Source organism: Pan troglodytes, chromosome 20 (genome assembly GCF_028858775.2).
Source record: "Pan troglodytes isolate AG18354 chromosome 20, NHGRI_mPanTro3-v2.0_pri, whole genome shotgun sequence".
Lineage (NCBI taxonomy): Eukaryota > Metazoa > Chordata > Mammalia > Primates > Hominidae > Pan > Pan troglodytes.
The window spans coordinates 15654086-15668806 of NC_072418.2; the positions used below are offsets into that span (position 1 = coordinate 15654086).

The 14721-nt window shown below is 52.5% G+C and overlaps 1 protein-coding gene across 1 annotated transcript; it reads left to right on the top strand.

Annotated features, from left to right (window-relative positions):
- Positions 1-8009: 8009 nt before the first annotated feature.
- On the top strand, positions 8010-12963 carry DAND5 (DAN domain BMP antagonist family member 5). The gene is made up of 2 exons (XM_001170597.6): positions 8010-8445; positions 11817-12963. The coding sequence occupies exons 1-2, from the start codon at positions 8122-8124 to the stop codon at positions 12060-12062; spliced, it is 570 nt and encodes a 189-aa protein (XP_001170597.1). The 5' UTR covers positions 8010-8121; the 3' UTR covers positions 12063-12963.
- Positions 12964-14721: the final 1758 nt, after the last annotated feature.

The following is a 14721-nucleotide window of genomic DNA, read 5'->3' on the forward strand; positions in this document are numbered from 1 at the left end:
TCGCTTGAACCTGGGAGGTGGAGGTTGCAATGAGCTGAGATCGTGCCATTGCACTCTACCCAGGGTGACAGAGTGAGACTCTGTCTAAACAAACAAACAAACAAACAAAAAGCCCACTAGCATTTATTATTTTTTTAATGTAAATGTGGCTGAACGCGGTGGTTCACACCTGTAATCCCAGCACTTTGGGAGGCTGAGGCAGGCATCACTGAGGCCAGGAGTTCGAGACCAGCCTGGCCAACATGGTGAAACCCCATCTTTACTAAAAATACAAAAATTGGCTGGGTGTGGTGGTGCACACCTGTAATCCCAACTACTCGAGAGGCTAAGGCAGGAGAATCGCTTGAACCCGGGAGGTGGAGGTTGCAGTGAGCTGAGATTACACCACTGCTCTCCAGCCTGGGCAACAGATCGAGACTCTGTCTCAAAATAAATAAATAAATAAATAAATAATTCTGTCACGTGCTGTGACATGGATGAACCTTGAGGACATTAGGCTAAGTGAAAGAAGCCAGTCACAAAAGGACAAATATTGTATGATTCCACTTATATGAGGTAATTAGAGTAGTCAAATTCATAGAGACAGAAAGTAGATTAGGAGTTCCAGGGGTTGGGGGTGGAGGAGTGGGAGTTATTGCTTATAATGTATAATATATTTTATATTGTAAAATATACAAAATAAATAAAACGAATTTGTGTTTTGTTTTGTTTTGAGTCAGAGTCTCACTCTGTCTCCCAGGTGAGAGTACAGTGATGCAATCTTGGCTCACTGCAACCTCTGCCTCCCAGATTCAAGGGATTTTCGAGCCTCTGCCTCCTAAGTAGCTGGGACCACAGGCGCAAGCCACCAAGCCTGGCTGATTTTCATATTTTACTAGAGACGGGGTTTCACCACGTTGGTAAGGCTGGTCTCAAACTCCTGACCTTAAGTGATCTGCCCACTTCAGCCTCCCAAAGTGCTAGGATTACAGGTGTGAGCCACCATGACTGGCCACGTTTTTTTTTGTTTTTTTTTGTTTCGTTTTTTTTGAGATGGAGTTTAGCTCTGTTGCCCAGGCTGGAGTGCAGTGGTGCGATCTCCACTCACTGCAAGCTCCGCCTCTGGGGTTCACGCCATTCTTCTGCCTCAGCCTCCCGAGTAGCTGGGACTACAGGCGCCCGCCACCACGCCCGGCTAATTTTTTGTATTTTTAGTAGAGACGGGGTTTCACCATGTTAGCCAGGTTGGTCGCGATCTCCTGACCTCGTGATCCTCCTGCCTCGGCCTCCCAAAGTGCTGGGATTACAGGCTTGAGCCACCGCGCCCGGCCAACGTGTCAGTATTTCTTTCCTAGCCTGGGCAACACTGTGAAACCCTGTCTCTCCAAAAAATACAAAAATTAGCTGGCTATGGTGGTGCATCCCTGTAGTCCCTCCTACTTGGGAGGCTGAGGTGGGAGGATCAATTGAGCCTGGGCGGTAAAGTCTGCAGTGAGCTGTGAGTATGTCACTGCACTCCAGACTGGGTGACAGAGCGAGACTGTCTCAAAAAAAATTTTTTTTTCCTTTTTAAGGCTGAATGCTATTCCATTGTATGAATGGACCACATTTTTTTTTTTTCCCAATTGCAGATGTCAGGCTGAAAGAATGGACCACATTTTAGGCTGGGCACGATGGCTCATGCCTGTAATCCCAGCACTTTGGGAGGCCGAGGCAGGCGGATTACAAGGTCAGGAGTTCGAGAACAGCCTGTGGTGAAACCCTGTCTCTACGAAAAAGACAAAAATTAGCCGAGCGTGGTGGTGCGTGCCTGTAATCCCAGCTACTCAGGAGGCTGAGGCAGGAGAATCGCCTGAACCCAGGAGGTGGAGGTTGCAGTGAGCCAAGATAGCGCCACTGCACTCTAGCCTGTGTGACAGAGTGAGACTTCGTCTTGAAAAAAAAGAAAAAAAAAGCGGCCAGGCACGGTGGCTCACGCCTGTAATCCCAGCACTTTGGGAGGCCGAGACAGGCAGATCATGAGGTCAGGAGATCAAGATCATCCTGGCTAACATGGCGAAACCCCGTCTCCACTAAAAATACAAAAAATTAGCCGGGCGTGGTGGCAGGCACCTGTAGTCCCAGCTACTCGGGAGGCTGAGACAGGAGAATGGCGTGAACCTGGGAGGCGGAGCTTGCAGTGAGCCGAGATTGCACCACTGCACTCCAGCCTGGGCAACTGAGCGAGACTCCGTCTCCAAAAGAAAAAAAAAAAAAGAATGGTCTACATTTTGTTTATCCATTTATCTGTAGGTGGACATTTGAGCTGCCTCCAATTTTTGCCTATTGTGAATAATGATCTTATGAACATGGGTGTACAGCATTTCTTCTTCTTCTTCTCCTTCTCCTTCTCCTTCTCCTTCTTCTTCTTCTCCTTCTTCTTCTTTCTTCTTTCTTCTTCTTTTTATGAGACAGAATCTTACTGTGTCATCCAGGCTGGAGTGCAGTGGCACGATCTTGGCTCACAGCAACCTCTGCTAGGTTCAATCGATTCTCTTGCCTTAGCTTCCCAAGTAACTGGGAGTATGACTGGGCACAGTGGCTCACGCCTGTAACCCCAGCACTTTGGGAGGCCAAGGTGGGTGGATCACCTGAGATCAGGAGTGTGCACCACCACGCCGAGCTAATTTTTTTTTGTATTTTTAGTAGAGATGAGATTTCGCCATGTTGGCCAGGCTGGTCTCAAACTCCTGGCCTCAAGTGATCTGCCCACCTCCACCTCCCGAAGTGCTGAGGCTTTTATTCTTTTTTTCCCCGCTGAGACAGAGTCTTGCTCTGTCACCCAGGCTGGAGTGTAGTGGTGCAATCTCAAGTCACTGCAACCTCTGCCTCCCAGGTTGAAGCAATTCTCCTGCCTCAGCCTCCGGAGTAACTGGGATTACAGGCACACGCCACCATGCCCAGATAATTTTTGTATTGTTAGTAGAGACAGGGTTTCACCATGTTGGCCAGGCTGGTCTTGAACTCTTGACCTGGTGATCCACCTGCATTGGCCTCCTACAGTGCTAGGATTACAGGCGTGAGCCACTGTGACCAGCCTGGTTTTTATTCCTTTTTGTTTGTTTGTTTGTTTTTTGAGATGGAGTCTCGCTCTGTCACCCAGGCTGGAGTGCAGTGGTGCAATCTCAGCTCACTGCAAGCTCTGCCTCCCTGGTTCACGCCATTCTTCTGCCTCAGCCTCCCAAGTAGCTGGGACTACAGGTGCCCACCACCACACCTGGCTAATTTTTCTTTTTTTTTTTTTTTTTTTTTTTTTAGTAGAGACGGGGTTTCACCGTGTTAGCCAGGATGGTCTCGTTCTCCTGACTTCGTGATCCACCCACCTTGGCCTCCCAAAGTGCTGGGATTACAGGCGTGAGCCACTGTGCCCGGCCTCAGGTGTTTATTCTTAATGAAATAAAGTAGCATAGAATAAAATTACCAGATTGTTTCTAGTAATTACTATCACACTGTGGGCCTCCTCCTGAGGCTTTTTTCTGAGGGAGATGAGAGCCATGGAAGGTTCTCATCACAGGGACCAGTCTTGACTCAGGTGCTCACAGGCGCCCTCTGGCCGCTGTGGGGGGAATAGACTGTGGGGGGCCGGTGGCCAGGGCGGGAACTGGGAGACCTGGAAGGAAGCGACTACACTGATCCAGGTAGGGGGACAAGGAGTGGGTGAGAAGCGGGCGGATTCTGGGTAGATTCTGGAGCTGACCGGAGTTACTGTCATATAAGATTGGGGGCGGGGATGGGTGTTAGAGAAAGAGATCGGTCAAAGGTGCTCTCCAAAGTTTGGAGCCTTAGCACCTGGCAGGACAGAGCTGCCTTTAACTGGGTCTAGAGGACAGCAGAAGGGCAGGTTGGGGGACAGTCAGGAGCTGGGATGTAGCAGAGCTGGGTGGGAAGCACGCCCGCCCCTCCAGGCTTGGCCTCTGGGAGGCGGGTGTCCTGGGCGCGGCCGCCGCACAGTCCCGGGAGCCGCCGCCAGAGGGCGAGCACGCCGCATCGCACTCGCAGCTCCGTGGAGGGGAGGGCGCGGGAAAGGCTGGCCTGGTCTCTTCCCACGGCCCCCCGGCCTCCAAGCTCCTCACCTGGGTGCGAGATAGAGGTGCCAGGATCCAGCCAGGACCCCCCAGACACCTCCGGGGCCCCAAAGCCTGGGATACGACTCTCACCCTCTTTATCTGCTTCTAACACTCCCAACCTCCACCCCCACACCAAGCTGTTCCCACCGCCTCCAGCGCCATCTCAGGTGTCTGTAAAAATGCCACCTACTCGGGGAGGCCTTCCCTGACCACCCTGGAGACAGAAGCCCCCGCCCTGACGCCTCTAAGGAACATCCCATTTTAGCAGCTTCTTAATCAAGACTGTGAAATGATCTTTATTATTATTATTATTATTATTTTTGAGAAGGTCTCTCTCTGTCACTCAGGCTGGAGTGCAGTGGTGTGATCTGGCTCACTGCAACCTTCGCCTCCCGAGTTCAAGCAATTCTTCTGCCTCAGCCTCCAGAGGTAGCTGGGGTTACAGGCTCATGCCACCACGCCCGGCTAATTTTTTTTTTTGAGACGCAGTTTTACTCTTGTCCAGGTTGGAGTTCAATGGTGTGATCTCGGCTCATCGCAACCTCCGCCTCCCGGGTTCAAGCGATTCTCCTGCCTCAGCCTCCCGAGGAGCTGGGATTATAGGCATGTGCCACCATGCCTGGCTAATTTTGTATTTTTAGTACGGACGGGGTTTCTGCATGTTGGTCAGACTGGTCTCGAACTCCTGACCTCAGGTGATCCACCTGCCTCAGCCTCCCAAAGTGCTGGGATTACAGGTGTGAGCCACCGCGCCCGGCCTTGCCCGGCTAATTTTTGTATTTTTTAGTAGAGATGGGGTTTCGCTATATTGTCCAGGCCTCAAGTTATCTGCCCTCCTCGGCCTCCCAAAGTGCTCGGATTACAGGCATGAGCCACTGCGTGCGGCCCCTTAATTATCTTTTATTGTCTGTTTTCTGCACAGTGTAAAATCCATGGCATTTTCTGTCTTGTCCTCCTGTATCACCAGGGCTCAGGATTAAGTCTGGCCTATACTGAGTGTTAAAGGAAAAAAAAAAACAGCTGGGCAAGGTGGCATGTGCCTTTAATCCCAGCACTTTGGGAGGCTGAGGCAGGAGGATCACTTGAAGCCAGCAGTTTGAGACAAACCTGGTGACATGGTAAGACCCCGTCTCTGTGAAAATTTAAAAATCAGCCAGGCCGGGCGCGGTGGCTCACGCCTGTAATCCCAGCACTTTGGGAGGCTGAGGCGGGCAGATCATGAGGTCAGGAGATCAAGACCATCCTGGCTAACACGGTGAAACCCCATCTCTACTAAAAATACAAAAAATTAGCCGGGTGTGGTGGTGGGCGCCTGTAGTCCCAGCTACTCGGGAGGCTGAGGCAGGAGAATGGTGTGAACCCGGGAGGCGGAGCTTGCAGTGAGCCAAGATCGCTCCACTGCACTCCAGCCTGGGCGACAGAGCGAGTCTCCATCTCAAAAAAAAAAAAAAAAAAAAAAAAAAAATCAGCCAGGCATGGTGTTGTGTACCTGTAGTCTCAGCTATTCGGTGGGTTTGAAGCAGGAGGATTCCTTGAGTCTGGGAGGTTGAGGCTGCAGTGAGATGCAATTGTGGGACTGCATGCCAACCTGGGTGACAGAACAAGACCCTGTTAAAAAAAAAAAAAAAAAAAGCCAGGTGCGGTGGCTTACACCTGTAACTCCAGCACTTTGGGAGGCCAAGACGGGCAGATTGCCTGACCTCAGGAGTTCAAGACTACCCTGGGCAACATGGGGAAACCCCATTTCTACTAAAATACAAAAAAAAAAAAAAAAATTAGCCAGGCATGGTGGCAGGGGCCTGTAGTCCCAACTACTCGGGAGGCTGAGGCAGGAGAATTGCTTGAACCCAGAAGGCGGAGGTTGCAATAAGCTGAGATCACACCACTGCACTCCAGCCTGGGGGTGACAGGGGAGACTGTCTCAAAAAAAAAAAAATAAAAAGAGAAAAACAAGTCAGGCAAGATAGCCTCCTGTGCCTATATTCCCAGCATTTTGAGACCTGCTTTTCAAGACCAGCCTGGGCAACATAGTGAGACCCTGTGTCAAATAAAAAAATAATAAAATAAAAAGAACTGGCAGGGCATGGTGGCTCATGCCTGTAATCCCAGCACTTTGGGAGGCTGAGGTGGGCGGATCGCTTGAAGTCAGGAGTTCGAGACCAGCCTGGCCAACATAGTCTCTACTACAAATACAAACATTAGCTGGGCATAGTTGTTCACATCTGTAATCCCAGCTACTCGGGGGGCTGAGGCAGGAGAATCACTTGACCCCAGGAGGCGGAGGTTGCAGTGAGACGAGACACAGTGAGACTCTGTCTAAAAAAAAAAAAAAGAACACAAAAACCCAGCAACAATAATGTTACTCAGAGCTGATTCATGGTGTTACTGTGTAGGAACCTCTGTTTTAAGCTCCTTACATAAATTACCTCCTTGAGTCCTCAGAATAACCCAATGAGATAGGGACTGTTTTATCTTCATATTACAGAAGAAGAAGGTAGGGACCAGGATGGTTAAGGGATTTACTCAAGGTTGCACAGCCAGGAAATTGCAATGCCTAGGCCGAACCCAAGAAACCTGGCTGCAAGGTATGCTAGTTTTTAATTTTTTTTGAGACAGAGTCTCACTCTGTTGCCCAGTCTGGAGTGCAGTGGCGCGATCTCGGCTCACTACAACCTCCGCCTCCCGGGTTCAAGCGATTCTCCTGCCTCAGCCTCCCGAGTAGCTGGGATTACAGGCATGTGACACCACGCCTGGCTACTTTTTGTATTTTTAGTAGAGACGGGGTTTCACTTATGTTGGCCAGGCTGGTCTCGAACTCCTGACCTCAGGTGATCTGCCCGCCTGAGCCTCCCAAAGTGCTAGGATTACAGGTGTGAGCCACCGCACCTGGCCATAATTTTTGTATTTTTATTTTATTTATTTTTTAATTTTTTTTGAGACAGAGTCTCACTCTTGTCGTCCAGGCTGGAGTGCAGTGGCGCGATCTCGGCTCACTGCAAGCTCCGCCTCCTGGGTTCAAGCGATTCTCCTGCCTCAGCCTCCTGAGTAGCTGGGATTACAGGCGCCCACCACCACGTTCAGCTAATTTTTTTTGTATTTTTAGTAGAGACGGGGTTTCACCGTGTTGGTCAGGCTGGTCTCAAACTCCTGACCTCGTGATCTGCCCGCTTCGGCCTCCCAAAGTGCTGGGATTACAGGCGTGAGCCACCTCAACTGGCAATTTTTTTTTTTTTTTTTTGAGACGGAGTCTCGGTCTATTGCCCAGGTTGGAGTGCAGTGGCGTGATCTCCGCTCACTGCAAGCTCCGCCTTCTGGGTTCAGGCCATTCTCCTGCCTCAGCCTCCTGAGTAGCTGGGACTACAGGCGCCCACCACCACGCCCGGCTAATTTTTTGTATGTTTAGTAGAGATGGGGTTTCACCATGTTAGCCAGGATGGTCTCGATCTCCGGACCTCGTGATCTGCCCACCTCAGCCTCCCAAAGTGCTGGGATTACAGGCGTGAGCCAATGTGCCCAGCCAATTTTTGTATTTTTAAAGTAGAGACGAGGTCTCACCATGTTGACCAGGCTGGTCTTGAATTCCTGACGTCAGGTGATCCTCCCGTCTCGGCCTCCCAAAGTGCTGGGATTACAGGTGTGAGCCACTGAGCCTCACCCAAAGTGTGCTTTTGCTAATTGGAGAATCGGGGTCCCAGGACTGGAAATGCAGCTGCCCAGGGTCTTCAGACATTGTGTGTCTCGGCCCCTGGCCCCAGACCTGTCTTTCCTGGTCCCCACAGCTCGCACACAGCAGGACCAGCCCCCATGTCTCTCAGCAAGTTGGGAGGAGGTGTGGGAACCCAGCTGGTCTGAATTTACTCTCCTCCCCCGCTGTGGGTCTACAGAAATGCCTCCCAGGCTATCCAGGAGGGGCCAAGAGATTAAAAGCAGGTTCAGAAGGCTCAGATGCCACTCACCAGACAGCAGGGTTGACTGCTAGTGACCTTGAGCCCAGTCCTGGACAGACAGACAGGCAGACAGACGCACGGACAAGCAGATGCTCCTTGGCCGGCTATCCACTCTTCTGTGCCTGCTTAGCGGGGCCCTGCCTACAGGCTCAGGGAGGCCTGAACCCCAGTCTCCTCGACCTCAGTCCTGGGCTGCAGCCAATCAGACCTGGGCTCTGGGCCCAGGGGCCCTGCCCCCACTGGTGCCAGCTCCTGCCCTTGGGAGCTGGAAGGCCTTCTTGGGCCTGCAGAAAGCCAGGCAGCTGGGGATGGGCAGGCTGCAGCGTGGGCAAGATGAGGTGGCTGCTGTGACTCTGCCGCTGAACCCTCAGGAAGTGATCCAGGGGATGTGTAAGGCTGTGCCCTTCGTTCAGGTGAGTGGGTGGGTGTGGGGAGGAGAGGGCTGGGTCTCACCATTGGCAGAAGGCACAGGCTGTGGCCCAAGAAAGATTTGGGTTCAAGTCCTGTATCCTCCACCTGAATGTCTCTGTGCCTCAGTTTCCTCCCTTGTAAAATGCGACCCAAGCCTCCTCTATCCTGGTCTCCTTGATTCCACTATCATGCCCCTCTCCACCCCCCAGTCTATTTTTCCACTCAGCAGCCAGAGGGTGCCTGTGAACACCAGAGTCAGATCTGGTTCCCCCTCCCCCTAGAACCTTGCATGGCTCCCACTTTACTCAGAACAAAAGCCCAAGTCCTCCTCACAGCCCACAAATTTCTGTACTCTCTGATCCTGTTACCTCCCTGATTTCACCTCCTCCCACTCTCCCCCTCAGTTACTTTGCTTCTACACATCAGCCTCCTTTTCCTCAGACACCAACTTTCTTTCTGTTTTTTTTTAGACACGGGAGTCTCACTATGTTGCCCAAGCTAGTCTTGAGCTTCTGGCCTCAAGCAATCCTCCCACCTCAGCCTCCTGAGTTCTAGGTGTGAGCCCCTGTCTCTTGCTTGATATACCAACTTTCTTTCTTTTCTTTCTCTCTTTCTTTCTTTCTTTCTTTCTTTCTTTCCTTCTTTCTTTCTTTCCTTCTTTCTTTTCTCTCTCTCTCTTTCTTTTTTTGAGACAGTCTCACTCTGTCACCCAGACTAGAGGGCAGCAGTACAATCTCGGCTCACTGCAACCTCCACTTCCTGGGCTCAAGTGATTCTCGTGCCTCAGCCTCCCAAGTAATTGAGATTACAGATGTGCACTACCATGTCCGGCTAAATTTTGTACTTTTTGTAGACACGTGGTTTGGCCATGTTGGCCAGGCTGGTCTCGAACTCCTGACCTCAGGTGACCTGCCTGCCTCGGCCCCCCAAGTGCTGGGATTACAGGCGTGAGCCACTGCACCAGGCCAATGAGAAGTCTCTTATGAGGAAGATGGCTCAGGATTTAAGCAGAGAAGGACCAGGATTTGGGGGAGAGATGATAGATCCACTTGGAGGGGATCATAGGAGGAACTAACATGCATTGAGCACCTACTTTGTGCCAGGCAGTGGGCTAAGGGCTTTCTGTTGGATGCTTCCAGGCTCCTGTGATATTGCTGTCCCTTACCCCTAGGGTGCTAGTTGGCTTCCTACTGGTACCATGATCAGGCCATCTTATCATCATATCCTGCTTGGCTTTTCTTTACTTTTCTTTTCTTATTCTTTATTTTATTTTATTTTATTTTTGAGATGGAGTCTCGCTCTGCTGCCCAGGCTGCAGTGCAATGGCGCGATCTCAGCTCACTGCAACCTCCGCCTCCCGGGTTCAAGCGATTCTCCTGCCTTAGCCTTCCGAGTAGCTGGTTTTACAAGCACACGCCACCATGCCCAGCTAATTTTTGTATTTTTAGTAGAGACGGGCTTTCACCATGTTGGTCAGGCTGGTCTCAAACTCCTGACCTCATGATCCACCTGCCTCGGCCTCCCCAAGTGCTGAGATTACAGGGATGAGCCACTGCACCCGGCCTTCTTTACTTTTCTTTTCATGTTTTTGTTTTTTGAGACAGAGTCTTACTCTGTCGCCTAGGCTGGAGTACAATGGTGCAATCTCGGCTCACTGCACCTCCATCTCCCGGGTTCAAGCAATTCTCCTGCCTCAGCCTCCCGAGTAGCTGGGACCATGGGCGCCTGCCACCATGCTCAGCTAATTTCTGTATTTTTAGTAGAGGCGGGGTTTCACTGTGTTGGCCAGGATGGTCTTGAATTCCTGACCTCAAATGATCCACCCACCTCAGCCTCCCAAAGTGCCAGGATTACAGGCGTGAGCCACCACACCCGGCCTTTTCATGTTTTTTGTTAGAGACAGGGTCTTACTCTGTCACCCAGGCTGGAGTACAGTGGTGCGATCATAGCTCACTGCAGATTTGAATTCCTAGGATCAAGCAATCCTCCTGCCTCAGCCTTCTGAGTAGCTAGGCCTACAGACGCACAGCATTATCCCAGCTAATATATATATATATGTTTTTGAGACGGAGTCTTGCTCTGTTGCCCAGGCTGGAGTGCAGTGGCGTGATCTCGGCTCACTGCAAGCTCCGCCTCCTGGGTTCACGCCACTCTCCTGCCTCAGCCTCCCAAGTAGTTGGGACCACAGGCGCCCACCACCACGCCTGGCTAATTTTTTTGTATTTTTAGTAGAGACGGGGTTTCACCATATTAGCCAGGATGGTCTCGATCTCCTGACTTCGTGATCTGCCTGCGTCGGCCTCCCAAAGTGCTGGGATTATAGGCGTGAGCCACCGTGCCTGGCTAGCTCAGCTAATTTTTTTTTTTTAATTTCTTTGTAGAGACAGGGTCTTACTATATTGCCTAGGCTGGTCTCAAGCCACCACATCCCGCCCTTGGCTTTTAACTCCGAGGTAACCAATTCCCTGAATTAGTCCTCTTTGTTGAAAGGCCTAAAGTGATTTCTTCTTTTTCTCATTTAATTAATTTATTTGTTTATTTATTTCGGAGACAGAGTCTCGCTCTGTTACCCAGGCTAGAGTGCAATCATGATCTCAACTTGCTGCAACCTTCACCTCCCAGGTTCAAGCAATTCTTCCACCTCAGCCTCCCATGTAACTGGGATTACAGGTGTAGGCGCCCGTGCCCGGCTAAGTTTTGTATTTTCAGTAGAGACGGGGTTTCGCCATATTGGCCAAGCTGGTCTCAAACTCTTGGCCTGAAGTGATCCGCCCACCTCAGCCTCCCAAAATGCTGGGATTACAGACTTGAGCCACCACACCTGGCTGTCTTTGTTGAATTTCTTTTCTATTTTTTTTTTTTTTTTGAGACGGAGTCTCGCTTTGTCCCCAGGCTGGAGTGCAGTGGCGCTATCTCCGCTCACTACAAGCTCCGCCTCCTGGGTTCACACCATTCTTCTGCCTCAGTCTCCCGAGTAGCTGGGACTACAGGCGCCCACCGCCACGCCCGGCTCATTTTTTGTATTTTTAGTAGAGACGGGGTTTCACCATGTTAGCCAGGATGGTCTTGATCTGCTGACCTCGTGATCCGCCCGCCTTGGCCTCCCAAAGTGCTGGGATTACAGGCCTGAGCCACCGCGCCCGGCCCTTGTTGAATTTCAATGATTTTCCAGGTGAGGAAACAGAAGCTCAGAGAGGCTAAGTAATTTGCCCCATGTCTCAACCAAGAGACAGCAGAGTCAGGATTTGAACCCAGGCAGCCTGGCTGCAGCATCCATGCCTGTCAAGGTGGGGTGGAAGTGGACAGGTGATTATCCTCGCCACTCTGGCCCCAAACTCCGCCACCCTGACCGTCTCCATGCCTCCGGCCCCAGGTGTTCTCCCGGCCCGGCTGCTCAGCCATACGCCTCCGAAATCATCTGTGCTTTGGTCATTGCTCCTCTCTCTACATCCCTGGCTCGGACCCCACCCCACTAGTCCTGTGCAACAGCTGTATGCCTGCTCGCAAGCGTTGGGCACCCGTGGTCCTGTGGTGTCTCACTGGCAGCTCAGCCTCCCGTCGACGGGTGAAGATATCCACCATGCTGATCGAGGGGTGTCACTGCAGCCCAAAAGCATGAACTGAGCATCGTGGATGGGTGCACGGAGACACGCACCTTGGAGAAATGAGGGGAGATGGACCAAGAAAGACGTGGACCTGGATGATGTACTCTGGGTCAAGAGACCAGGGATGCAGGGTTAGGCAGACAGGTCCCCAGAGTCCTCACCCTGCTCCCCAGACAGTAGACACAGTGCCCCTCCTGGAGCTGCACCACTGATAGTCACAGCACACAATGATTGACAACTCACTTTTTTTTTTTTTTTTTTTTTTTTTTTTTGAGATGAAGTCTCGCTCTGTCGCCCAGGCTGGAGTGCAGTGGCGCGATCTCAGCTCACTGCAAGCTCCGCCTCCCGGGTTTATACCATTCTCCTGTCTCAGCCTCCCGAGTAGCTGGGACTACAGGCACCCACCACCACGCCCGGCTAATTTTTTGTATTTTTAGTAAAGACAGGGTTTCACCGTGTTAGCCAGGATGGTCTCTATCTCCTGACCTCGTGATCTGCCTGCCTTGGCCTTATTATTATTATTTTTTTAAGGACAGAGTCTCTCTCTGTCACCCAGGCTGGAGTGCAATGGCGCGATCTTGGCTCACTGTAACTTCCACTTCCCAGGCTCAAGCAGTTCTCCTGCCTCAGCCTCCTGAGTAGCTGGGACTACAGGCACCTGCCACCATGCCCAGCTAATTTTTGTATTTTTAGTAGAGACAGAGTTTCACCATATTAGCCTGGCTGGTCTCAAACTCCTGGCCTCAGGTGATCTGCCCACCTCGGCCTCCCAAAGTGCTGGGATCAAATCCACTGTTAATCATTAGGCTGAACTGTCTCTTATAGAATGAGGTCAAAGACACTCCCAGTTGCAGGGAGGGTAGATGGCCCCACCCAGACCGAGAGACACAGTGATGACCTCGGCCTAGGGACACCAAAAAAGAAAAAAAAAAAAACCCAAACCAAAAACGCAAACCAAAGCAGGCAGGCAGACAGCTGCTGGGGGAAATCCTGGGGTCCTTGAGACAGAGGCAGGACCCTCGTGTTCCCAGCTGCCTCTTGCCTTGATAGTGGTTGCTGTGTCCCTCTCAGACCCCCCACCTGAGTCTCCACAGAGCCCCACGCCTGGCGTGGCATTCCACAGAAACCATAAAGGTTGGCTGAGTCCAGCTGTCTATATGTGCATCTGTTTGTTCCTCCAACTGGGGTTCCCTGGGAGTGGGTGGCCCCATGACAGGGTGTGGGCATCTGAGTGCTCCCTCCCCAGCTGGGGCTCAGGGTCTTCAGCGGGCGAGGGCGGCCTGGCTTTGGGCGGCTGGAACCAGGGCCCTGGCAGATGGGCCTGTCTGGCACAGACGCAGGGACATGTGGCGTTGTCAGTGTTGCCTCCAAATGCCCCCCGGAGCGTGGGGCGGGGAGCCGGCCGGGCCCTTCTCAGCCCTCTTCCTGCCTCAGGAAGGAAGGCCTCAGGTGAGGGGAGCAGGAGGGGACCCGAGGAAACAGATGGGCCAGTGGGGCGTGGGAGCCTGAGACCCCTGACCTCGCAGGCCTCACAGAGAGATGGGAACGGGACAGGCAGGCAGCTCCCAAGGCCCCTTGCTCGAAGGGCCCTGGAGGGGAGGGTCATGAAGGGCTCTGTGGGGGCTGCCCCATCCCTGTTCCCTCCAGAGTTCTGTGCCAAACCCCAGGCAGTGTCCGAGTGGGCAGCTCAGCCCTGGCACCATGGGCAAGCCCCCCTCTGGTGGGCATGAGGCATTTGCCTTCCCTCCCTCTGCTGTGCCCACCTCCTGCCAGCCAGGGGAGCCAGCTGGGAACCTTGGTGCCAGGGGAGCCCCCAGAGTCCCTGTCCCCTCCCGGGCAGTGCCAGCCGGCCCCTGCCCCGCCCCCCCAGGCCCAGTAATGGGTGGGTAATGAGTGCTGGGGGAGCGGGGGAGGGGCAGGGGATGCAGGTGCCACAGGCGCTGGCACGGGGGCCGCTAATCAGGTTTGCCAACGCCATCTGTCACCACACGAGCATCTGGGGCTCAAGGTGACCCTGTCACCCTCAGTTACAATTATGAGTTTGGCATCTGTATTAAAGCCCGCCAGCCGGCCAGGTGGGGGAGGGCCGGGGTGGGCACGGGGTTGCATGGTGAACCCCATCCCTGGGGTACCCTTCCCAGGGGCTGCGTGGCTGCCAGGCGTGGAGCTTCTTAGGGGACTATGTCTGTGTGTGTATGTGTGTGTGTGTGTGCACACCCATCCCAGTCTCCACAATTCTTAAAGTGTGTCTGGGTGCAGGGCTGGAAATCATAGGTTTGTGTGTGTCTCCGTGGTGGCTGTGGGTCTAGGAGTTTGGTGGGCTGGCTGGGGGCAGAGCTCTGAGATTTTGTGGGTGCACAGATGTTCGTGCATCTGCATGCTGGGACAAGAACGTATGGAGGAGGGTGTCTCTTTGGATGATGGTGTGTCTTTTTCTTTTATTAGTAGTATTAATTATTATTCTTATTTGAGTCAGGGTCTCGCCCTGTCACCCAGGCTGGAGTGATCATGGCCCGATCCCTGCAGCCTCAAACTCCTGGGCTCAAGTGATCCTCCCTCCTCAGCCTCCCGAGTAGCTGGGGCTACAGGCTCATGACACCACGCCCAGCTAATTTTGTTTATTTTTTTGTAGAGACAGGGTCTCACTGTGTTGCCCAGGCTGGTCTCGAACTC

Excerpts from the sequence above, each read along its gene's own strand:
- DAND5 (XM_001170597.6), top strand. The coding sequence starts at position 8,122 with ATGCTCCTTGGCCGGCTATCCACTCTTCTGTGCCTGCTTAGCGGGGCC. Across the intron at positions 8,446-11,816 it reads AGGCTGTGCCCTTCGTTCAG|GTGTTCTCCCGGCCCGGCTG; the intron begins GTGAGTGGGTGG and ends CTCCGGCCCCAG.